The 26,334-nt window shown below is 42.5% G+C and overlaps 2 protein-coding genes across 3 annotated transcripts in view; both read left to right on the top strand.

Moving 5' to 3' along the window:
* Positions 1-434: 434 nt before the first annotated feature.
* Positions 435-17,201, top strand: slc35c1 (solute carrier family 35 member C1). Of its 2 annotated transcripts, XM_059652134.1 has the most exons (3): positions 435-501; positions 636-1,141; positions 15,465-17,201. In XM_059652134.1, the coding sequence occupies exons 2-3, from the start codon at positions 667-669 to the stop codon at positions 16,022-16,024; spliced, it is 1,035 nt and encodes a 344-aa protein (XP_059508117.1). In that variant the 5' UTR covers positions 435-501; positions 636-666; the 3' UTR covers positions 16,025-17,201. The 2 variants fall into 2 exon arrangements, with proteins under 2 accessions (XP_059508117.1, XP_059508116.1); XM_059652133.1 differs by having other exon boundaries at positions 450-1,141.
* Positions 1,028-26,334, top strand: part of cstf3 (cleavage stimulation factor, 3' pre-RNA, subunit 3) — a 148,428-nt gene continuing 123,121 nt past the window's right edge. Inside the window, exons 1-2 of the mRNA XM_059652128.1 lie at positions 1,028-1,141; positions 23,099-23,194. Of these exons, the coding sequence (XP_059508111.1) occupies positions 23,186-23,194 (9 nt within the window). The 5' untranslated portion in view covers positions 1,028-1,141; positions 23,099-23,185. The remainder of the gene's footprint in view (positions 1,142-23,098; positions 23,195-26,334) is intronic.

Here is a 26,334-nt window from a genome sequence, read left to right as displayed (position 1 = left end):
TCCTGAGATGCTGCTTGTCCTGCTGTGTTCATCCAGCCTCACATTTTATTATCTTGGAATTCTCCAGCATCTGCAGTTCCCATTATCTCTGAATCAATCATACAAGACTGGATACTGTCTGCCTCTGTTTTTAATGGTATCAGAATCCTTCATAGTGTTTCTTCACAAAACCAAAACTCTCAAACCTGGGACCATTTTAGCAAACATCTTCCGCGCTCTTCCTAAAGGCAAGTGGCGGAAAATGGGACTCGAATGGATGGATGTTTAGGCACGGACACGATGGGCAGAAGGACCACTTTCCATGTTGGAAAATTCTGACACTAATTCATGGGCAGGGTGCAGACTCATGGTCCCAGGGCAGCGCTGACACATGGAACGTTGCTTCATCTTCAGTTGCTAAGCGACCCGGGAATTGATACACGGATGGAATGTTACCCGGAAATGCAGCGTGTATGAGGCTAACCAGCGCCTTGTGTCTGTTCCGCCGGGTTGGCTGTTTGAGTGTGTGTGTTCATTATTTACCTTCTCTTTATTATTTTTGCATCGGAAACTGTTATTTTAATAGTAACTACAAAGTACTTTAAAATATTGCATGTTCTTTAATCACATTCATTTCTGTTGCTCACCATGAACAGGACACCGCTGAAACGATCGAATATTCTCAAAATGGCGTTGTCCAACTTGGAGCAGGGCAGTTCCGAGTCTTTTATAACGAAAGCAGTGAGAATTGCGTGTGTGGTGGCTATGTACTGGTTTACCTCGATCACGATGGTCTTCCTAAACAAATACTTGTTGGACAGCCCGGATCTGAAACTGGACGCGCCATTATTTGTCACATTCTTCCAGTGTTTGGTGACAGTGTTACTTTGCTGGCTGCTGAATCTGCTTAGCGTTTTGTGCCCAAGTGTGGTGGAGTTTCCTTCAATTGGGTTCGACCCCAAGATTTCCAGAGGGGTTCTTCCTTTGTCCCTAGTCTTTATCGGAATGATTACTTTCAACAATCTGTGCCTCAAGTACGTCGGAGTGGCGTTCTACAATGTTGGGCGTTCCTTGACTACTGTATTCAACGTCCTGCTGTCCTATGTGATACTCAAACAAACTACATCACTCAGAGCCATATTGTGTTGTGGGGTCATTATAGGTAATGAAGCATAATTTTTACAGTCAGCTTTATGGTCGTAATTTGCACAGAAATACTTTTGCAGACGATAATTGCTGCAGTGGACTTTATAATGCTACAGTTTATTATTTGCGCATGCCAGGTAAAACGCTTTATTTTCAAATCCCGGGTGTCGCTGCATTTATTGCTGTTCGTTAATTACCCATGAGAACGTGGTGATGAATTGCCTTCGTGAACTGCTGCCAGAATCCATGACGAATAGGAACACCATAATGCTATTGGGAAGGGAGTTCTGGAAGTTTGAGCCAGTGTCACTGAAGGAAAGGTGATCGTTTCCGTGTGTGATTTATTGGGTTGGAGCAGCGTGCGGGGGAGAGGTTATTTTGGAGGCGGCGCTGCTTCATGTGTCTGTTGCTCGTGTCGTGCCCTTTATACGTGGTAATGGTTGCTGATTTGGAAGGTGTTATCTAAAACATCCATCAAGGTTGTTGCAGTGAATCTTGTAAATGGTACGTGTTATCACTGCGTCGGTGGTGGGGGAAGTGAATATTAAAAGTGGGTAATAAAATGTGAGGCTGGATGAACACAGCAGGCCAAGCAGCATCTCAGGAGCACAAAAGCTGACGTTTCGGGCCTAGACCCTTCATCAGAGAGGGGGATGGGGAGAGGGAGATGGAATAAATAGGGAGAGAGGGGGAGGCGGACCGAAGATGGAGAGTAAAGAAGATTCTTTACTCTCCATCTTCGGTCCGCCTCCCCCTCTCTCCCTATTTATTCCATCTCCCTCTCCCCATCCCCCTCTCTGATGAAGGGTCTAGGCCCGAAACGTCAGCTTTTGTGCTCCTGAGATGCTGCTTGGCCTGCTGTGTTCATCCAGCCTCACATTTTATTATCTTGGAATCTCCAGCATCTGCAGTTCCCATTATCTCTGATACTATTAAAAGTGGGTAGATGGAGTGCCAATCAAGTGAGCTGCTTCGTCCTAGATAGTGTCGAGCTATGATTGTTTTAGGAGCTGTGCTCATTCAGGCAAATGGAATGAAGACTGCGCCCAGATTTTTGCTATTTAAATTTAAGGCACGGATGTTCACAAAATGCTACATACTTTGTACTTCACCAAATTCCTGACATGTATTGTAAAATAAAGACAGGCTTTGGGCAGTCGTGAGAATTACCGTGGAATTCTCAGCCTCTAACCTGCTCATGTCATCACAGTATTTATGTGTGTCGGAATGTCATCAAACATTGACACTGTGACATAGAAGAAAATACGAGGGAAACATAACTATAATTTTGTTTTAAATTCCAGCAGAATCTCAAAATGATTTGAGAGTGAGGCAGAAAGGTTTAGGAAGGAAATTCCAGAGTTTAGGACCCAGACCATTGCCAACATAGTTAAAGAGTTGGAGATCTTTAATCTCTTGAGGGATTATTACCATTGTTCTGCTGGGAGTCTCTCGCTGCAACTGAGTGCCAAGTAGTCCCATCCCTGGAAATCCAGGCTTGAAACATCAGCTTTTGTGCTCCTAAGATGCTGCTTGGCCTTCTGTGTTCATCCAGCTCCGCACTTTGCTATCTCGGATTCTCCAGCATCTGCAGTTCCTATTATCTCTGATACCATCCCTTTAGTAGTCTGGTGAGGCACATGAACATTGTACCCTACTGAGGAATGGGTTTTAGGTATTAGCACCTTGTTGCTGGGCTAGTTGATTGGGGAAAGGACATCACTGATATGCGTAGAGACAGAATAGACACTGTAAACAGATAAATTGTTCACATTCTTACAACTGAGAAATGAAGACTGCACCCAGATTTCTGCCATTTAAATTTAATGCAGGGTGTTCACAAAATGCTACATACTTTGTGGCAGATTGAGGACAGAATGTGCCCTAAACAATAACTCAATAAATTGAGTGGAAGGACTGAGACATTTCTGGATTTCAGATACACAAATCCTTACGATGTGACCAGACAAACTGGTACATTTTGTACTAATTGATAAATGAATGTAATAATTCGTAACATTAAACAGCACAGAGGGAAATATTTGTCTCAATCACTCTGTGTTGGCCCTTTTAGAGCATAGAGCATAGAAAAGTACAGCACTGTACAGGCCCTTCGGCCCACGATGATGTGCCGTGGATTAATCCTAATCCAAAAATAAAATAACCTAGCCTACATTCCCCTCAATTCACTGCTGTCCATGTGCATGTCCGGCAGTCGCTTAAACGTCACTAATGACTCTGCTTCCACGACTACCACTGGCAAAATACTCCATGCGCTCACAACTCTCTGGGTGAAGAACCTCCCTCTGACGTCTCCTCTATACCTTCCTCCTAGCACCTTAAAATTATGACCCTTCGTGGCAGTCAATCCTGCCCTGGGGAAAAGTCTCTGGCTATCGGCTCTATCCGTGCCTCTCATTACCTTGTACACCTCAATCAGGTCACCTCTCTTCCTCCTTCTCTCCAGAGAGAAAAGTCCAAGCTCAGTTAACCTCTCCCCGTAAGACAATTCCTCCAGTCCAGGCAGCATCCTGGTAAACCTCCTTTGTATCCTCTCCAAAGCCTCCACATCTTTCCTATAATCAATTAGTCCTATGTTCCTTCGGTTTCTCCCTAGCACTGTAGATTTCTCCACTTCATTTTCCTTTTGATAGGAATTATTGGTTTCTATTTTTAAATGTATCAAAATCCTTCATAACTTTGAACACCTGTACCAAAGCTCCCCTGAACTTTCTCTACTTCAAAGAGACTAATCAGTTTCTCCATAAAATCAAAACTTTCAAACCTGGTACTATTTTAATAAATATCCTCTGGCCTCTTCCCCAAATCATGATATCCTTGTGGGATGTGAGTATTGTTGGCAAGGCTGGCTTTAATTGCTCATTTATAATTACTCTTGATAAAACGATGGTGAGCCATCTTTCAGAACCACTGGTTGTTGTGCTGTTAAGAAGGGAGTTCCAAGTTTTCATCCAGTGACAGTGAAAGAACAATATATTTCCAAGTCTCACACCATCCCAACTTGGCTAGGTTCTTGCAAGTGGCAGTGCTTCCATGTATCTGCTGCCTATGTCCATCTACGTGGTGCAGATCGGGGATTGAAAGGCATCAGGAAAGGAGCTTTGGCAATTCTGATGCAATGCATCTTGTTTATGACGCACACTTTGCTTCAGTAGTTGAGAAGGAAGTAAACATTTAAACTTGTGCATAGGATGCCTATAAAGAAGCCTGCTCCACTGCCTTGTAGAATGAACTTCTTGAATGTTGCTGGAACTAAACTCATCCAGGCATGTGGTGAGTTCTGATCACACTCCTGACTAATCGTGTAGATGATAGATAGGTCTTGGGAAGTCAGAAGTTGAGTTACCCGGCAGAATTCTAGCCTCTTTCCTGCTCTTATAGCCAGTGTATTCATGTGGCTCATCAAATTTGGTTTCTGATCAACAATGAGATGATTCCAAGAATACTTGACAGAAGTAGAATTGAAATCACTGAGACACTGGCCATAATTTTCCTACGTGGGTTTGTTAAGGACAAATCATGTTTAACCAACTTGCTTTAGTTTCTTTGAGATAACAAAAAGTTGATGAGGGTAATGCTATTGATGTGGTATAGTAAGGACTTTAGGTTTTGACAATGTGCTGCACAATAAGTTAAAAGTCATGGACTAAAAGTAGCAACATAAATACAAAATTAGCCGAGTGACAGAAAACAGTGGTCAGTAATTACTTCAGCAGGACACGGCCAGGTTGGTGAAATGAGCAGACAAGTAGCAAATGAAATATAATGCAGAGAAATGAGAAGTGATTCATGGTGGAAAATAAATTGAGAGACAATGTAAAACAAATGGTGCAATTCCAAGGAGCAGAGGGATTTGATGTATCTGTACATAAATCAATGGAGGTGACAAGGAAGTTGAGAGAGCAGCACTTTTAAAGCACTTGGCATGCTAAGGTTAATCAGAAGGGGCCTAGATTGGAAAAGGTAGGAAGTGTTAAACTTGTATAAAATACTGGTTTGGCATTAACTGGAATATTGCATCCACTTCTGGGCATGACATTTTCGGAAGGATACAAAGATGCTTACAGTGAGGGTGCAGAAAAGATTCACAAGAACAATTCAAGGGATGAGGAACTTCTATTACATTAAAAAAACGTATCTGTGCTGTGAAAAAGGGAAGGTACAGAGGAGATTTGATAGAGATATTCAAAATCTTTTGGGATCACAACATACAAATTAATAGAGGCAGGTTTAATTGGGAAGCAATTGTATCATTATCCGACAGAAGGAATGGGAGTGACATTCAGTGAATTGCCCTTTCAAAGGATGGCATAGTCACATTGGGCTGAATGGTTCCTTTTGTGCTGCAGTCATTTTATCATAACTCTGAAGATACAGAAATGGTAATGCTGTTAAACATCAAAGGGAGATTACTAAATCCTTGCGGGAGGTAACTGTTGTCTACACTTGTGTGGCATAAATCATGTTTACACCTTGTCAGTCCAAGCCTGAATGTTGTCCAGGCCTTGCTGCACATGGCCTCAGATTTCTTCAGTATCTCAGGAGCTGTGAGTGGTGAATGAACTATGCAATCATCAGTGAACATCCAACTTCTGACTTTCTGATGAAAGGAAGGTCATTAATGAAGCAGCTGAAGAACACTACCCTGAGGGATTACTGCAGTGATGTCCCAGAGTGAGACGATAAGCCTCTATTAACCACAGCCACCTTCCTTTGTGCTAAATATGGGCTCCAGAGATTTCCGCACTTCTTATTGATTGTAATTTTGCTCAGGCTGTTTGATGCCACATTCAGTTAAATACTGCCTTTGTGTCAAGTGCAATCATTCTCCTTTCACCAGAGGAATTCGTCTCTTTTCCACCATGATTTTAACATGGATAATGATATCTGTAGCCAAGTGGCCCTGGTGGAATCCAAACTAAGCATTGCCAAACAGGTCATTAGTGAATAAGTACTCTCAAGCAGTGTCATCAACACCACTGTTCATTGCTTTTTACTGATAATTGAGAGTTGACAAAGAGGGTTGTAATTGGCTGGTGTAGAGCTGGATGAACACATCAGTACAAGCAGGAACGGAGGAGCAGGAAGGCTGATGTTAAGGGCCTTGACCCTTCTTCAGAAATAGAAGAGAGGAAGGGGGTTCTAAAATAAAGAGGGAGAGAGGGGGAGTTGGATAGAAGATGAATGGTGGAGAGGAGACAGACCAGTCAAAGAGGCGGGGATGGAACCAGTAAAGGTGATTGTAGGTGGGGAGGTCGATAGGAGATAGTGATAGTTCAGCCCAGGGAGGGCAGACAGGTCAAGGGGGCAGGATGAGGTTAGTAGGTAGGAGATGGGGGTGGGGCTTGAGGTGGGAGGAAGGACAGGTTAGGGAGGTGGGGACAAGTTGGGCTGGTTTTGGGATGCAGTACGGGGAGGAGAGATTTTGAAGCTTGTGAAGTCAACATTGGTACCATTGGGCTGCAGGGTTACCAAGCAGAATATGAGTTGCTGTTCCTGCAACCTTCGGGTAGCATCATTGTGGCACTACAGGAGGCTCAGGATGAACATGTCGTCTGTGGAATGGGAGAGGGAGTTGAAATGGTTCACGACTGGGAGGTGCAGTTGTTTAGCGCGCACCAAGCTTAGGTGTTCTGCAAAGCAGTCTCCAAGCCTACACTTGGTTCCTCTGATGTAGGGGAGGCCACAACGAGAACAGCAGATGCAGTATACCACATTAGCAGATATGCAGGTGAACATCTGCTTGATGTGGAAAGTCTTCTTGGGGTCTGGGATGAGGGTGAGGGGGAAGGTGTAGGGGCAGGTGTAGCACTTTCTGCGGTTGCAGGGAAAAGTGCTGGGTGTGTTGGGGCTGGAAAGGAGTATGGAGCGGACAAGGGAGTCACGGAGGGAGTGGTCCCTCCTGAAAGCAGGTAAGGGTGGGGAGGGAAAAATGTCTTTGGTGGTGGGGTCAGATTGCAGATGGTGAAAGTATCAGAGGAATGATGCATTTGATCCGGAGGTTGGTGGGATGGTATGTGAGGACGAGGGATTTCTGTTTTGGTTGTTATTGCGAGGAAGGGGTGTGAGGGATGAGTTGCTGGAGGCACAGTCGAGGGCATTCTCAACCACTGAGGGAGGGAAGTTGTGGTCCTTGAAAAACAAGGACATTTGATATGTACGGGAGTGGAATGCCTCATCCTGGGAGCAGATGCGGTGGAGGCGAAGGAATTGGGAATAGGGGATGGCATTTTTGCAGGAAGGTGGGTGAAGGAGGTGTATTTTAGGTAGCCGTGGGAGTCGATGGGCTTGAAATGGACATCGGTTTCTAGGTGGTTGCCAGAGATGGAGACAGAGAGGTCCAGGAAGGAGAGAGAGGTATTAGAGATGGTCCAGGTGAACTTAAGGTTGAGGTGGAAGGTGTTGGTGAAATGGATGAACTGTTCGAGCTCCTTGTGGGAGCACAAGGCGGCACCGATACATTCATCGATGTAGTGGAGGAAGAGGTGAGGTTTGGGGCCAGTGTAGGTACAGAAGAGGGATTGTTCCACGTAACCCACAGAGAGGCAGGCATAGCTTGGGCCCATGCAGTTACCCATGTCTACCCCGTTTTGTCTGTAAGAAGTGGGAGGAATTGAAAGAGAAATTGTTGAGGGTGGGGATGAGTTCAGCTAAGCAGTTGGCTGGATTGGATTAGTCTTGTGTTTTGTTGGACAGGAAATACCTGGGCAAATTTTACATCATCAGGTAGATGTCTGTGTCACAGGTGTTTTGGAATGTTTTCCTGGGGCGTGGATAGTTCGGGAGCCTAAGTCTTCAGTACTGGAGCTGGCACGTTTTGAGGGCCCATAGCATTTCATGACTCCAATTCCTTTACTGTTTTCTTGATGTAAAGTGAATTGAATTGACTAAAGGCTGGCATCTGTGATGCTGGGAACCTCAGGAGGATGTCAAGATAGGTCATCCACTTGGCAATTCTGTCTGGAAATAGTAGCAACTGCTCCAGCCTTGTCTTTTGCACTGATATGCTAATTTCTGCAAACATTGGGGATGGATATGTTTTGGAGTTCACTCTTTCTTTCAGTTAGTCCTCTACTGGTGGAACTGTAGAATCGGATCCATTGGTTGTGAGATCAGGTAGCTCCATCTGTAGCCTACTGCTTCTGTCGTTCAGCATGGCTGTTCCATGTTGTACTGTTACAAATCATTTTTAGGGTATGCTTGTTGCTGCTTTGATGTGCTCTCCTACCCTTCTCACTACATCAGGTTTGGTTTTCTGACTTGATGGTAATGAGCCAGTAAAAGGGTGTACAGTGCCATAAGGTCACAGATTGTAGTTGAATACAATTCTGATATTGCTAGATATTTTCTGCATCTAGGCCATTCATTTCAACAATAGGACCACACAACAGGTTGAAATGTGTCTTCTCTTAAGCTAGCACTTCATCTCCACAAAGATCTTGTATGGTGACATTCCTACCAAGGCTGTAATGGACAAATTCATCTGTGACAGACTGGTGAGGATGAGATGATGTAGGCATTTCCCTTGCATTGGGCCTGAGGCAGAAGTTAAGAGAAGCAGTCTATATCGTTTAGGACACAACCTGCTCGGTCTGTAGTGGTGCTATCAAGTCTTTCCAGTTAATGGTTATTTAAATGCTGCTTCCAGAGTAGATTCTGTGCCCTTGCCAGCTTCTTCCAGCTTGTGTTTAATATGCAGGAACACTGCCAAATATTTCCCTCCCATAACTGAGCAACTAACAGGAGGTTTCCTTGCACATTTTTGACCTGATGTTATGAGATACCACGAGGTTGCACAACTGTAAAAGTTACACTTATCTGACTGTATAGTATTGTGCAACCATCTCCAGTTGAAAAGAATATTCCCTGGAATGGTGATGGATGAATCTGGAACATTGGCTGGAAGATATAATGGATAAGTATAACTGTGTCAGGCTGATCCTTGTGGCTGTGGACTCATCACCTAATTTTGGCACAAGTCCCTAGATATTAGTGAAGAAACTTTTTTACAGGACAGGGTGTTCATTGTTTGATGGTGACCTTGTCAAAGCAAGTCCAGTTTTTTTTATTCTTCTACTTGTCTATAATGCTTTGATTGGTGTTAGCTGTCCACTAATTCGAGCATGGTGTATACTCAGGGCTGCATGTTTCTGCCATGAGATCAATCAGGCCAATTCCCAAACAACAGATCTCGAATCAAACTGATGTGCAGTTCAGGTGTCACTGCAGTACAAGATAGTGGTAATAACAACTGCCTTTTACACCAGGATTTTTGTTGGGTTATGGAGGTCTTTGTTATCTGTCAGTCACTCGCTTCCATAGTTTGTAGAAGGCCTGACAGCAGTCACAACTGATCTGGTTAATGGTGGTTTTTTGAGAGAAGTGGCTGCGAACATATTGGAAGTGTTCAACATACTCCAGATTCTTTCTTTTAACGTGTGAGAGATGGAATAATTGTATAGCCAGCTGTGGAATGATACGTGTTTTATTTTGGAAACATTCAAGGAACAGACAGAAATTCTTTGTATATGGAAATGAAAAGATTGAGAGTGGCTTGCAGTTCTGGTGCAGAATGAGCATTGACACCATAGTCATTCACATACTGTATGTTTTCAATGATGGCCAATTTAGTTTTGGCATGAAGACAACTCAGTGTGTGTGTCTGTGTATGTGTGCCTTGCCATGTGGGACCGCAGCCATCAACCCAACGCAGTCCTGCTAGCAGGCTCCCATGACGAGAGGCTCATTCAAAAGCATTCTATTCCTGATGAGTCCAAGCACTTTGCCAACCGCCCTTCTCACCTCAGACCCCAACCTGCAACTACCATTGCGCCACCACTCATCTGCAACCTATGTCCTGTACCACCACCTTGTGAAACTGCAATTCATTTCAGGGGCCAGCTATGATTGACAGCTAACTCTCAGCAAGCAAGATTTCTGCCTGGGAAAGGCCTGCTGTGGACCTATCAAATGTCTGAATGGCGCAGTGTGGGGAGCCTTCCCGAAAAGATGCAATGCATGGCTATGTCCTACTCTCCAGCTGGATGGTAAGCCCTCCATTAAGTACCCATCAACTGGGGGATTTCCTCAGCTGCAAGTAGTAGGTAATTTGGGAGAGTGTATGACACAATATTTTATGCAAAGGACAAGAAGGAAATTCCTCGATAATTCCTGCAACATGATTTCTTGCCCTTCATGCAGATCGTTATAAATGTTACTTTTCCAAAGCCAGCATGGAGTTCTTTTGCCTTTTGTCCATTTGGCTTAGCCTGTTCATGGTTTCAGATAAGTTTCCTTGTTGTGATGATCGACATATTGTTGGATCTCTTGGGCTTCTTCCCACTGTGTCTCCTTTACCTTCTAGTTTTCTCTTGGGTTTCAGACTTCAGCTTTTGGAAAATTGCCTTCTTGACTGTGACCTTAGATAGTTCTGCTTGGCAATAAAGGCTGCTTGTTTGTGTTTCAGGAAGTCTCTCAGTTCAACATTTTCATTAAACCAGTCCTGGTGATGACAATGCTTCAATCCAGTGCCTGACCAAAGGAGCCTAGTTCAGCTGACTTTATTTGATAATACACTTCTGGAACTAAGTTGGATGTGTGATTTTTCCAGATTGGTCATGAGCTGCACTTGAAATTCTTTGCTTCTTTCGCACTGCTTTAGGGCTGAAATGTTGATCATCATCTTAGTCTTTGGGTGTTAAACTTCCACCTAGCACAAAGACATTGCAAGTTAATGATCTGCCCAAAAAGCACCAGTCCCCCACATGGATCGAGTGATACAGATATCACTTGCATCTTTAACATCAGCAATGACATAATCTAGGAAGTACCAATGCCTGCTTTCTTCTAGAATGCGTCTGTGGTTTTATCTTGTCACAACATACTGGAGTGGCGCAGAAAATCAAGTCCACTGTTCCCAAAGTCGTCACAAAACATTTTAATGTAGTTTGCGAAGATTCTCCAATTTACCTACCTGTTCAGACCCAGGTAGACAGAGTACATGGAGCAGATTTCTCAACTTAACAAGATTATTGTTAATAATAAATAAATAGATTCTGGCAATATAGACAACAATGAATTGTAGACACCTATTTTTATTAGTTAAAACTCTAGTCCTCTTCTAAACACCCCTCGTACGCAGACAGAAAACATTATTTCTAAGAGTAGCTGGAAAGGGAAAGTACAGTAGCTTTCTTCAGGTTTTAGATTTTTTTTAACTGCAGAGAGAAAAACACCACATCCCCTTCTCAAGGTCCAAATGCTTCTGGCAATGTCATTTGTACTCACAAGCTGTTGCGTTACCCAGGAGCCAACCATGTAGTTGTTGCCAAGCAGGTGGCCTTTGTCATCTCAAGCTGGTCACAAATTCACTAACTGAGGGCATTGTGGCTAAATTTGCAGATGACACGAAAATAGGTAGAGGGACAGGTATTGTTGAGGAAGTGAGGAAGCTGCAGAACAACTTGGACAGTTTAGGAGAGTGGACAAAGAAATGGCGGGTGGAATAAATACAGTGTTTGAAAATATAAGGATATGCACTTTGGTAGGAAGAATAGAGGTATAAACTATTTTCTAAATGGAGAAAGGATTTCAAAATATGAAGCACAAAAGGACTGAAGAGAATGAGTTCAGGATTCTTTTTACAGTTAACATGCAGTTTCAGTTGCCAGGAAGGCAAATGCAATGTTAGCATTCATTTCATGAGGGCTAGAATACAGAAACAGGGATGTACTGCTGAGGCTGTGAAACATGCTAGTCAGACTGTATTTGGAATATTATAAACAGTTTTGGGTCGCATATCTAAGGAATGGTATGCTGGCCTTGGTGGGGTCCAGAAGGGGTTTACAGGAATGACCCTGGGGATAAAGGGCTTATCATATGAGGAGCAATGGAGGAATCTGGGTCTGTACTCGATGGAGTTTTGAAGGATGACGCAGGGATCTGATTGAAACTTACAAAATACTGAGAGATCTGGTTAGAGTTGACATGGAGAAGATGCCTCCACTGACAGGAGAGACTGGGACCCAAGGGTACATCCTCATAGAGAAGGCACAACCCTTTAAAACAGAGATGAGGAGGAATTTCTTCAGCCAGAAAGTGGTGAATCTGTGGAACTGACTGCCACAGAAAGCTGTGGAGGCCATGTCATTGAGAGCATTTAAGACAGAAATAGAATAGATTATTAATTAGCCAGGGGATCAAAGGTTACAGAGAGAAGACAGGAAAATGAAGTTGAAAAACATATTACCCATGATTGAATGGCAGAGCAGACTGATGGGCCAATGGTCTAATTCTGCTTGTATATCTTGTGGTCTTATGCTCCCAGATGCTGATGCCCAAAAGATACTTCTGTCCCAATCCAGTCCTGAAGAAGGGTTCCAACGCAAAGCATTGACTTACCTCATCCTCGAATTCTGTCTGGCTTGTGGTGCTTTTCCAGCTCCACATTTTTTGACTGTGTCCCAACACTGATGTCCAATAACCTTCATGCAGCTGTCCCCTGGTGTACACATTCTAGATTTATGGTCAGACCTCCATCACCAAACAATTTGGAAGACGAACTCTGATAGAAGCCTGTATGTGGTTTTGTTTAACCTTGACATTCCATCATTGACCCCATAATCTTGATGAGTTGGTGATTAAATTTCAGTGACACGTCAAGCCACACTGACCTGGACCACCTTGCAGTTGCAGGCTTCCTCCATATTTGCAGCCAGTGAGACACGCTGTTTTCCTTTGCTAGTTGTGCTTTTGAGAAGTTTTTGGACTGCACTTTGTCTGGCAGCTGCCCTGTCTTTCCCATCACGACATTTCATGGGATCATCTGATCACATGAGCCACTCCACCATGTCAAGTTGGTGATCCAAGGAAATGCAGTGGAGAAAAAGTTTGGTTTGATACATTGGGGTCTCACTCAGTCATTTCTAAGGGCAGTTAAGAGTCAACCATTTTGCTGAGTCTGGTGTCACCCATAGACCAGACCAAATAAAGATGCCAAATTTCCTTCCTGGAGGTTTTTATGATAATTTAGTAGTTTAAGGATTATTTTGAGACGAGCTTTTCCTTCCAGATACAAGATATATTTAGAGTTAAATTCACCCAGTTGCTGTGATTTAAACTTGTCTCTTTGGAGTATGAGGCCCTTAGATAACTCATCCATTCTTTAATGAAGACACTTGCAAAGTACCCCTTTAATACCTCGGCCATGATCTCTTGATTTTCCTTTTAATGATCCCTCTGAGACACAGCCTTCCTTTCTTATTGTACCTATTTATATGTTTATAAGAGATATTTGCATTCCCTTTGTTCCTAATTTTAGTTACTACTCTATTCTCATGACTATGCCTCTTTTACTTCCTCTTCAATTCTCACTATACTTTTCCAAAGAAATTTGATATTCGACAGAATGATTGGAACATTTAATTTTACTCTCTATACTTAATTATCGAGGCAGCTGTAGCATTGAATGACCTTCCTTTACCCCTCATAGGAATATTTTCAGTCCATACCTGAACTATTTCTTTTTTAAAGGCCTCATCTTACTCATTTTCTGCTTTACCTGTTAGGCTTTGTTTCTGATCCATCTGGGCCAGATTCATTCTCAGCTCTATAAAATTAGCCCTGCTGGTTGAGTATTTTCACATTTAATTGTTCCTTTTCCATTACTATTATAAACCTAATGATATTACGATCACGGTTTCCTGAATAAAACATGTTTGACATACGTCCATACCATTCCAGAGCTGTAGCCAGCACCACTTCCTTCCTCATTGGTTTGGAAACATACTGAGCTAGAGTTTGTTCATGTGGATACCTTCTCTCTATTTGCCTTTCAATTTGCTATTTTCCCAGTCTGCATAGATAACCTAATTCCTTCTTTATTAACAGTTCTTGCATCTTTCAGAAATTTGCTTGCAATATGCTCCTTTCTGGTGTTTACACTATTTGGTGATATATATACCCAGTAGCATAGTAGCTTTTCAGCTGTTCTTCAATACCAACTAAATAGATTTGAATCTTCATGTGCAACATCCGTTTTTGGTTCTGTAACAGTATCTTTGAGCAAAGCTGCCAATCAACAAATTAATATAATTTGTAATTTTGAAAATCATGACTACAATGACTTTTGTTTAAACTGAGCCAGACATTCACATAGATCTTGAAATAAAGCAATCTTTCTTTAATCCATCAAAAGGTAAATCCTTCAAGAAATATCGAGTATTAAGTGTCTTCATAATGTTCTGCAGTCTCTCCAAGATGTCCTTTACATTAGGGTGGAAACAATCCATCAAGACTCATGTTGACTTTTGCAGAAAATCCCTGTCTAAACCTCTGATCAAACCCCAATCATAGCTATATTTCCAGATTGCGGAGGGACTTCAGTACAGCTTTTTGTCCCTTGTGCTGAGAAAATGGTCTGGATTGCATTCCCCCACTGAGAACCTATTTGAGAGTACCATATTCCAGAAAGAATCTTCACTTCTTGCATCTTCATACCTTGTCAGCTGACCACTCACTTACCATCTTCCTAAAATCTCAAATTATGGGATGTGAACCTCCTGGAATGTGAACTCCAAGAAATACTTAGACTCCTGGGCACCCTGCAGTGACTCCAGCCACTTTTGCTCTGAAACCCTGAGCTTAATTGAGAACAACTCGAGGCATTTCTTACACATGACTATCCGGCACACACTGTATCCTAGAGTGACCGAGGAATTGCAGATACGGGTCTCGTATAGAAGCAGTGAGTGCAGGAGCAAACAGACAATGTCAAAAACTTATTCAAGTAAATAGTTAACTGTTTTGTTTGCCTCAAATCTATTGAAAGAACACAGGATATACTTATTACGATAATGTCACATATTAGAATCATTAGTTATGAGGAGAGATTGAAGTTATTTTACCAGAGCTAGGAATGTCTGAACAAAGTGCCCAGAATTAAAAGGAGTCTGGCATGTTAATTTTCCATTGGGTGAGTTAACACTGACTTTGGATGAGCAATTCAAAGACCTGTGAGGGTTAAATAAGAATATACATTCTCAAATGGAATGTCAGGCCTTTCTCTACCATCTCTTTGTAGCCATAAATGAATAATACGTATTGTTTGAGTCATACTGGAAACCTGTTACCTTTGTCTGACCAAACTGGTCGGAAGCCAAGACTGGCATGAAGGACTATAACTTGCTGCAGATTCTATTATTATGTCAAGTACGCCATGAGCAAAATACTTAACATTTCTAAGTAATTGAAGGACACTCGCTGATTACTAAAGATATAGATTTTTCTGCTTTATCATTTTTATCATTTCTCTCCCACAGGTGGTTTTTGCCTGGGATTAAATCAGGAAGGTGCAACAGGCAGTCTGTCCTGGGCCGGAGTAACGTTTGGTGTGATTGCCAGTTTGTGTGTGTCCCTGAATGCCATATACACAAAGAAGGTTTTGCCAGCTGTAGATGGCAGCATCTGGAAATTAACCTACTACAACAATGTCAACGCCTGTATACTCTTTATTCCATTAATTACAATCACTGGGGAACTGAAAACATTGTACCTCTTTGACAAAATGAGCAGCACTAGTTTTTGGGGTGTAATGACTTTGGGAGGTATGTTTGGTTTTGCTATTGGATATGTTACAGGGCTGCAGATTAAATTCACCAGTCCCTTGACACACAACGTCTCTGGTACTGCCAAAGCGTGTGCACAGACTGTTCTGGCAGTGTTTTACTATGAAGAACTAAAGACCTTTCTCTGGTGGACTAGTAACATACTGGTCCTTTTTGGATCCTTTGCATACACCTGGGTAAAGGGATTAGAGATGAAGAAAGTGCAAGATGAAACAGCGAATAGAAATCATGAGAAGAATGAAACTGGAGTCTAAAATATGGGTATTCAGTTAGACTTTGTCTACAGTGGAAGCTTGATTGTATGCCATGATGGAGGAGAGTCTGGGTGGTCAGGGAATGGAAAGTGGCAAACGTTCAAATTTGCACAACTATCACCTTTTGGAGCACTCCTTCCTCAATCAATATGAGCTGACCTCTTCTCATCTAAGTTTCCCTCTCTACTGCCAATGACTGGAAGTAGACACTAACACATCATGTGCCCCATGGGGCAATCACTGCAGCCTCCACAGTGCCAATATTAATAAAGTTGGTTTATTTAAGAGCATCCTCTGTGTTGTTGAAACACCACTTATTGAATGGTTGATAATTGTCCTCCACGTACTGGATTTGTTGGCAGATGCACTAATACACCACTCCTGCTGTACAAGTCCATGATCGTTTCTTGAAATCTTTGTGGGTAAATGGAGTTGTACTATATATTAGAAAAATCCCACAGAATACTTTTCTCATACACATTATTGTTCGTTGGCTATTGGTCTGTAGCATTTGTTCATTTAGCATTTTTAGAAATTGATTGTCTTAGACTGCTACACTCCCAGGGAACTACTGTGAAAGCTGTAACTGCTTTTCGACTCATTCTTCAATTCAGTATACCCAGTATCAGTGTTTCATGTGGAAATTCTTTGTCCTGTACACTGCATATACTGATCTAATGTCCCCTTAAAAGCAGCTATATTATTTGCTTGAGCCACTCTATGTGATAACAACTTCTACTTACTGTTAATAAAGATGATCCTGTTTGATGTCGTCTTCACATTTTAATACTGATGGTCTCTAATTTTGCTCTTTCACACAAGTAGAAACAAATTGTAAAATGTTCAATGTAACATTAGGAGTTCTGTGGTAATGGGAGGGATGCTGTTTAAATAGCAATTTATAAAATTGTAAGAGGCACAGGGTGATCAAAAGGTTTATTTTAGTTGTTTGAGATGCATCTTAATTGCGAAAATTTTGCCTAAGGTAATCTGATTGTAAAAATTATTTTATTTTTTTCACTTAAATGGAAAACTCATTGTGGTTGGGCAAAAAGTACTATTTGACTGTTGCGGGGATTTTCTATATGTATTATGTAATGGGTCTGAACCTACCAATTAAAATACGATATATCTAGAACATTTTTGATACTCTGAAAATAAAATCTTTTTAAACACTTTTTTTTATTACTGTTTTTCATTTGGAAGCTAATTCCAGCAGTATAACAATTTGTTTTTAGCCAAGTTGAATATTAATAATATATAATATTACTATGTTCAATATGCCCTGGTATGCAAGTAGGAAGAGAGAATGTTAATGCACACTAGGATGCAGGTGTGTTGATCAGACAATAAACTCCACAAAACCAGAAAGGAAATGCCTTTACTTAAATCAAATGATTGCAGCACACTCCTTTATTGTAACTAATTATTAAATAGCCCTATTTACTGTTTGCAATATGGGTTATCAAGGTTGGATACTGCACCTTAAACTGGACTTTGAACTATATGGAAATATACTTGCACAAAGTAAAAGTCGACCTGTGACTTGAATAGAAATATCAGTTGAAAGAGATGTAAAATGGGATTGTTGGCTTGCAAGCGCTGGTATTGCCATACATCAAATCCTACGCATGTTTGCTTCCAAAGTTGTTTTATTCTTTGAACCTGGAAACAATCTTCAGATGCTACACAGAACATAAAGCACAGAAACAGACCATTCTGCTCACTGAGCCAATGCCAGCTTTTATGCTCCATTTCAGACTCCTCCTATCCTTCCTTATCTAATAATCAGCATAACTTGCTATTCCGTATCCCTCATATGTTTGTCTGACCACCTTTAAATTTGCTGTACTCAACTGATACTACATTCCACACTTGCACCAGCTCTTCAGTTAAAGAGGTTTTTTTCTGAATTCTATTTAGTTTCTTGCTGACAATCATATCTTTAGATTGTTAATTTTGCTGTTCTTAAACATGGAATGTTCTGAATAAGCAGAATTTTTTTGATGATGTTGGAAAACCATTGATTTGGCAACATGCTTTTAAAGGACACTATGATTTGTGGAAATGTATTAATAGTATCACCCTATTCACCAAAGCAGTGGAATAAAGTTCATCATCTGTTTATGGATACGTTGATTACTCTGTCCCTTTCTGAAGTTAAAACTGCCTTAGGCACCATTAATAATCTCAGATTGCAACAGGAGAATTCACATTTATAATGTACATTTCATAACTGAAGGATGTTCCAAAGCACTTAACAGCCAACAAATTTACTTCTTGAAGTACAGTCATGGTACTTGTTGGCCAGTTTGCACAATTTTGAGTCCTCAAATGACATAAAATAAACAACTGATTAAGATGTGGTAGGTAAATGTCAGGAAACTGGGTAGGTACTGAAAACATTTTGTGTCCTGATCAGGCAGAGCGGACATTTAATCTGCTTCCTAATAGTGTAGCACTCCCTCACTACCACTTTGGAACGCTAGTCTTAATTAGAAAGGACATTGACCTAGAAACAGTAATGGTTTCATTAGGGCTTCCAACTCACACCTCCCTCCCTCAGATATGTGTTGCATGAAGCTCATGTTGCATCAGTAATGAACAGTGGCTATTCATGTTTCCTCATTCTTGACTTCCCCTATCAGGAAAAAGTAGTATCTGAATGTCTACCCAACTGTATCATATACAGGAAATTATTAATTTATTTTACCAAATATTTTAAGAGATCAGTATCACTGCAACAGAGCAATGGAAGAATGATGACCTATTTAGATTTTAATTGAATTAAAAATCAATCTGCCAGAGGATTTTATGCATTCAGTACATTTCTCTAACAGAGCTAATTTAGTCTATACTGTGTAAGATGCCAGATGCAAAACAATAGTTCACTTGTTTCTAGATTGTTTTAAAAAGAACTCAATTGGATCATTCTGAAGCAGACTGAGTCAAACGTACCTAAAATTATTTTGTTTAAAGTGTCATCATTAAGGGACCAAACCATTTGTTCGTGTTTTACTGTTTGTATCCCTTTTAAGCATTGACAACTGGATGCAATGCTGCTTAGCTTCAGGATCCTGATTAAGAAAACACTGTTAGCAAACTTTTTCACTTTTGTTCTTCTTGTGCTGGTCCAGAACTTTTACTTCTAGGGAGACAATGTGGCGTGGGGTTGGCACATTGTGGATCAAAATTTGAAACAGCTTAAATTATTTTGCCTTAAGATCCTTACAATGAGTCAAGAAAGATTCATAAAATCTGATTGAGTTCAAATACATTTAACAAAATAGGGAGAGAGAAAAGGCAAACATCTTCAGATGTTCCAATCAAAAATTCTTCCACAGTCAGTATTTGAGGATGAATATTTATGTTCAGATAATAGGGAACAAAACGCAAATTAATTATATCTCACGTCTGAGCCAATGTAGGCCACATGAAAATCTTTTGAATGATTTATCCCTTGCTTCAATCAATACTGCTTTGAGCTGATTAAATGTGAGAAATTATTAACCTCCACACAACAGTTCCCATACCAAATGAAAACAAAACAAATTTCACTTGTCTAAACAATTAGTGAATTGATCATGGCGTTGAACCGAGTCGTTGAGGACTATAATGTTTCATCATATATGTTGGCGACGGGGACAGGACAAAGACTTCAGTGACCTCATCAATCAGGTAACAAAATTGAATGGGAAATATTGACAGAAAAACAAAACCAAAACTGGTAATAACAAGAAGTAAGGTTTGTGGATGTCTTAGGCAAAAATTAATGGACAGTGTGCCATGAATGCTAAGATGCCAGGCAAAGATGACTGCATGGACAAATGGCACCCATTGTCTCCTGTTATTTGCATAGGCTGTGAATTATCTTCATATCACAGTTTCAGCAAACCATGAATATCAGCAATAAGGAACAAACCTGAGATGATTTAAAAAGAAGCTAAGTGGGCACTTGATGTATTTTTTACTTGAATCGGACCCACATGCATTTTCTGTGTGAAATCTTGTCTCAACTACCAAGAACAGGGTTCCTAGTCTGAGATAACAAGGTGTAGAGCTGGATGAATGCAGCAGGCCAAACAGCATCAGAGGAGCAGGAAGGCTGACGTTTTGGGCCGAGACCCATCTTTAGAAATGGGGGAGGGGAAGGGGATTCTGAAATAAATAGGGAGAGAGGGGGAGACAGATAGAAGATGGATAGAGGAGAAGATAGGTGGAGAGGAGACAGACGAGTCAAAGAGGTGGGGATGGAGCCAGTAAAGGTGAATATAGGTAGGCAGATAGGGAGGAGATAGATCAGTCCAGGGAGGATGGACAGATCAAGGGGGGCGGGATGATATAGGTAGGTAGGAGATGGGGATGGGTCTTGAGGTGGGAGGAGGGGATAGGTGGGAGGAAGAACAGGTTAGGGAGGCGGGGGCGATTTGGGCTGGTTTTGGGATGCTGTAGGGGGAGGGGAGAATTTGAAGCTTGTGAAGACAACATTCATATCATTGGGCTGCAGGGTTCCCAAGCGGAATATGAGTTGCTGTTCCTGCAACCTTCGGGTAGCATCATTGTGGCACTGCAGGAGGCCCAGGAATGACATGTTGTCTGTGGAATGGGAGAAGGAGTTGAAATGGTTTGCGACTGGGAGGTGCAGTTGTTTAACGCGAACCAAGCTTAGGTGTTCTGCAAAGCAGTCCCCAAGCATCCACTTGGTTTCCCCAATGCAGAGGAGGCCACAACAGAAGAGCTGATGCAGTATACCACATTAGCAGATGTGCAGGTGAACATCTGCTTGATGTGGAAAGTCTTCTTGGGTCCTGGGATGGGGGTGAGGGGAGAGGTGTAGGGGCAGGTATAGGACTTCCTGTGGTTGCGTGGAAAAGTGCTGGGTGTGGTGGGACTGGTGGGGAGTGTGGAGCGGACAAGGGATTCATGGAGGGAGTGGTCCCTCCAGAAAACAGATAAGGGTAGGGAGGGAAAAATGTCTTTGGTGGTGGGGTTAGATTGCAGATGGCGGAAGTGTCAAACGATGATGCGTTGGATCTGGAGGTCGGTGGGGTGGTATGTGAGGATGAGGGTTTGGTTTCTAATCTGCCAAGTCTAAAAATTGAGAAACTGCAATGACCAGGAACCAGATTGATTAAAAACACTTGCAATGAAGGAACTTTGGTGATTGATCCTACTGCTGAGCCAGAAGATCTGGGTTCAAGTCCCACCTGTTTCAGTGCTGAGAAGGATTCTGGGAGGAGTGGTCTCAGTCACTGCAACCGAGAAGGCAAGCACAGAAGTGCTGGTGCTAGCAAATAATTCAAGGGCATCCAACAAATGGTGCTACTGAGAAGGAATCTTGGAAGAGTTGTCTCAGTCACTGCCCAGGAGCGAATAAAAGGAAGGCAAACAATAGCAGAATGGCCCTTTTAAGAAGGGCTGCTTTGTGGTGGAAGTGCTGCTGGAGGTTTAAGTGCAGGTGTAAGTGAATTCTGGGCTTTGGTAAGGAGGATGATCAGAAGTGGGGTAAGGCAGTCAGAGGGGGAGCAAACTACTGCAGCTACCAAAGATACAAGGGTAAAGACAAAGTAGAAGGAAGTTGAAATGTGAAGTCACAAGCAGTGAGTGGCTGGTGACTGATGAGTAGTTTTTCTTCTCTCTTATTTTCTCTTTGCTTTGCTACTTAAGGATTAACCATTCCAATGTCTCTGGCTCCTTCATGTCCAGGAAGTGTGTCCAGCTGCAGCTCCTGTCTGACCACTTGACAGCTCTGGAGCTGCAGCTGGATTTACTTTGGACCATCCATGAAGGAATTGTGAATAGCATATTCAGTAAGGTGGTCAAACCGCAGATAAAATTTGCTGAGGAAGACTGGGAATGGATGACCAACAGACAGAGGAAGAGTAGGAAGGTAGCACAGGGGTTTCCTGCCGTCATTTCCCTCCAAAACAGGTATACCATTTTGGATATTGTTGAGGGAGATGGCTCACCAGCGGAAGGTAGCAGCAGAGATAATGGGAACTGCAGATGCTGGAGAATCCAAGATAACAATGTGTGAAGCTGGATGAACACAGCAGGCCAAGCAGCATCTCAGGAGCACAAAAGCTGACGTTTCGGGCCTAGACCCTTCATCAGAGGTAGCAGCAGCTGGGTTTGTGGCACCAAGGCTGACTGTACTGCACAGGAGAGCAGGAAAAAGTAGCAAATTTATGGTGATAGGGGATTTAATTGTAAAGGTAAAGCAGCTGCAAATGAGAGTCTAGGGTGGTATCTTGTCTCCCTGGTGCAAGGGTTAAAGATGTCTCAGAACTGCTGCAGGACATTGGAGGGGAAAGGTGAACAGCCAGCTGTGGTGGTGCATATAGACACCAATCATATAAGTAAATAAAAAGGGATGAGGTCTTACAAATTGAATTCCGGGAATTAGGAGTTAAACTAAAAAGTAGGACATCAAAGGTAGTAATCTTGGGATTGCTGCCAGTGCCACAAGCTAGCCAGCGTAGTAATGGCAGAATAGCTAAGATGAATACATAGCTTGAAGGATGCTGCAAGAGGGAAGGATTCTAATTCCTAGGACATTGGGACCAGTTCTGGGGGAGGTGGCACCAGTACAAACTGGACAGCCTGCATCTGGGCATGACTGGAACCAATGTTCCAGCTGAGGCAATGTCAACAAGGTAGGTCCAGCAGCAAAACATGGAACCTGTGGATAGATGACTTCGTTGTTGGCCAGGAGTGGTAGTGGGAGGGCAACATGGCAACATTGACAGAGGCGATAGTCTCCAACGTTGGCATGCCTGGCATGGGTGGTAGTGAAGTTGAATCGGCCCAGCGGCAAAATATGACACCTAAGGATCAGAGACTTCAATGTTAGTTGGGTCTGGTGAAGTGGTGGTAGTTCTGAGCCTTCTCAGAACTTGTTTGTAGATGGACTTCTCTGTAAGATATACCTTTTCATTTTCCCTAATTCTTAAACTGCCAAAATGGTGCCAGATTATGGTGACAAATGAAAGCTTTCACTGTATTTTATTGTATTGAATTGTAAAGTACACGTGATAATAAATCATTCATTCATTCAATTTGTTTTTGTAATAGGCTTTGACAATCTCCTTTGTTCAGAACTGGCTGAAATAGGCATCTTGTTCAGGAGTCCTTTGTGTTGGCTTGACTGGAATATTCACAATGCAGGAGGTGAGTAGTGAACTTTTATCTCTGTAATTGCTGGAAACTTCTGGAAGGAGTCAACGTTCTCATTCCATGTTCGATAGCAGAGAGAGTCCATTTTGAGGAAAAAATGATTTAAACAAGATGCTATAGATTTTACAAGAGATAATTTAGGATGTCTCTCTTCCTGCCCTCTGGGCTTGACGCTATTGAGAAGATGTTAGCAAGCTGTCTGTCCTTGTGATGTAACAAAAACCATAGTGCAATTTAGAACATAGAACATCGAACATTGCAGCACAGTACAGGCCCTTCGGCCCTCGATGTTGTGCCGACCTGTCATACCGATCTCAAGCCCATCTAACCTACACTATTCCATGTACGTCCATATACTTATCCAATGATGACTTAAATGTACTTAAAGTTGACGAATCTACTACCATTGCAGGCAAAGCGTTCCATTCCCTTACTACTCTCTGAGTAAAGAAACCACCTCTGACATCTGTCCTATATCTTTCACCCCTCAATTTAAAGCTATGCCCCCTCGTGCTCACCATCACCATCCTAGGAAAAAGGCTCTCCCTATCCACCCTATCTAACCTTCTGATTATTTTATATTTTTCAATTATGTCACCTCTCAACCTTCTTCTCTCTAACGAAAACAGCCTCAAGTCCCTCAGCCTCTCCTCGTAACACCTTCCCTCCATACCAGGCAACATCCTAGTAAATCTCCTCTGCACCCTTTCCAAAGCTTCCACATCCTTCTTATAATGCGGTGACCAGAACTGTACACAATACTCCAAGTGCAGCCGGAGCAGAGTTTTGTACAGCTTCACCATAACCTCTTGGTTCCGGAACTCGATCCCTCTATGAATAAAAGCTAAAACACTGTATGCCTTCTTAACAGCCCTGTCAACCTGGGTGGCAACTTTCAAGGATTTGTGTACATGGACACCGAGATCTCTCTGCTCATCTACACTACCAAGAATCTTACCATTAGCCCAGTACTTTGCCTTCTGGTTACTCCTACCAAAATGCATCACCTCACACTTGTCTGCATTAAACTCCATTTGCCACCTCTCAGCCCAGCTCTGCAGCTTATCTATGTCTCTCTGCAACCTACAGCATCCTTTGTCACTATCCACAACTCCACTGACCTTAGTGTCGTCTGCAAATTTACTAACCCATCCTTCTACGCCCTCATCCAGGTCATTTATAAAAATGACAAACAGCAGTGGACCCAACACCGACCCTTGCGGTACACCACTAGTAACTGTTCTCCAGGATGAACATTTCCCATCAACTACCACCCTCTGTCTTCTTTCAGCAAGCCAGGAAGGAGTTCCAGCATTTTGACCTGTGACAGTGAAGGAATGGCGACATGGTTCAAAATCAGGATGGCGTGTGGGTTGGAGGGGAACTTGATGGTAGTGGTGTTCCCATACATCTGCTCTATTTGTAGAAGTAATGGATTTGGAATAGGCTGTTGAATGAGTCTTGGTGACCTTCCCCTTTATAAGGTGACCGCATTTAGATGTTATGTTTTGATAACCAGCTTCATCTTATGTTTGCATAGAAACTGGCTCATGTTGTTAAGTAGCTTTAGGGCAATTTCCTGGTTATATATAAAAAGAATCCTGTTCTCATGACTTGTTTTGCTTTAAGCCTTGGTAGAAGAGTAATCAGTTATTCACAAAAATAGTTGGGCTAATCGAGTTACATCACTAGTTTTTACATGTCAAAGCATCTGAAAGTGGTATAGAGATAGTAGGAACTGCAGATGCTGGAGAATCTGAGATAACAAGGTGTAGAGCTGGATGAACACAACAGGTCGAGCAGGAAAGCTGACGTTGCCCAAAACGTCAGCTTTCCGGATCCCCTGATGCTGCTTGACCTGCTGTGTTCGTCCAGCTCTACATCTTGTTACCTCTGAAAGTGGTATTGTTTGTGATTGGCAGAGCGTCCATTAGGTTGGAAAGAGTCAGATGGTTTTGTCCTATTGATCGGTTAGTCTGGTTACTGTCAGCTGGAGTAGAAGTGGTGCTTAATTCAGTGCACTGGCTTCGTCACTCCAGGATAACCCACGCACAAAAACGGAAGCCACTGGAAAAGTTCAGCAGGTCTGAGTTAACGTTTCTTCAGAACTGCTCAGCCCTGTGGAAGGGTCACCGGACCCAAAACATTAACTCTGATTTTCTTTCACAGATGTTGCCAGACCTGCTGAGCTTTTCCAGCGACTACTGTATTTTTTCCTCATTTACAGCATCCGCAGTTCTTTTGGTTTTTATCCAGAACAACCCAGCCTTGCAGCGCTCCCTTTCGGACGCTGACGCTGTGAGAGCTATGTATCCGTGTTTTACAGGATCTTCAAACATTCGCATCAATAAATCGAGGTCTATTTTTTTTTCTTAATGGTTTGCCCACTCCTACTCAAAACAGGAATAAATGATCCAATTTCTGGGAGTGAGAAATGGTCCAATATTGAATAAAGAAGCCCATGACCTATGTGTGTTGTAAAAGTCGTCAGGTATTATTCAGGAAGGACGTACTAGCCCTGGAGTGTCCAGTGGAGATTCACACGGATGATCCCTGGAATAAAATGTGAGGCTGGATGAACACAGCAGGCCAAGCAGCATCTCAGGAGCACAAAAGCTGACGTTTCGGGCCTAGACCCTTCATCAGAGAGGGGGATGGGGGGAGGGAACTGGAATAAATAGGGAGAGAGGGGGAGGCGGACCGAAGATGGAGAGTAAAGAAGATAGGTGGAGAGGGTGTAGGTGGGGAGGTAGGGAGGGGATAGGTCAGTCCAGGGAAGACGGACAGGTCAAGGAGGTGGGATGAGGTTAGTAGGTAGCTGGGGGTGCGGCTTGGGGTGGGAGGAAGGGATGGGTGAGAGGAAGAACCGGTTAGGGAGGCAGAGACAGGCTCCTGAGATGCTGCTTGGCCTGCTGTGTTCATCCAGCCTCACATTTTATTATCTTGGAATCTCCAGCATCTGCAGTTCCCATTATCTCTGATCCCTGGAATAGTAGGTTTAACATATGATGAACGGCTAAGGATCCTGGGATTGTACTCATTAGAGTTTAGAAGGTTGAGGGAAGATCTAATAGAAACTTACAAGATAATGTATGGTTTAGAAGGGGTGGACGCTAGAAAGTTGTTTCTGTTAG

This window comes from Stegostoma tigrinum, chromosome 17 (genome assembly GCF_030684315.1).
Source record: "Stegostoma tigrinum isolate sSteTig4 chromosome 17, sSteTig4.hap1, whole genome shotgun sequence".
Lineage (NCBI taxonomy): Eukaryota > Metazoa > Chordata > Chondrichthyes > Orectolobiformes > Stegostomatidae > Stegostoma > Stegostoma tigrinum.
Note: the sequence above shows the minus strand (reverse complement) of the source record. Positions and strands in the feature narration are given on the sequence as shown.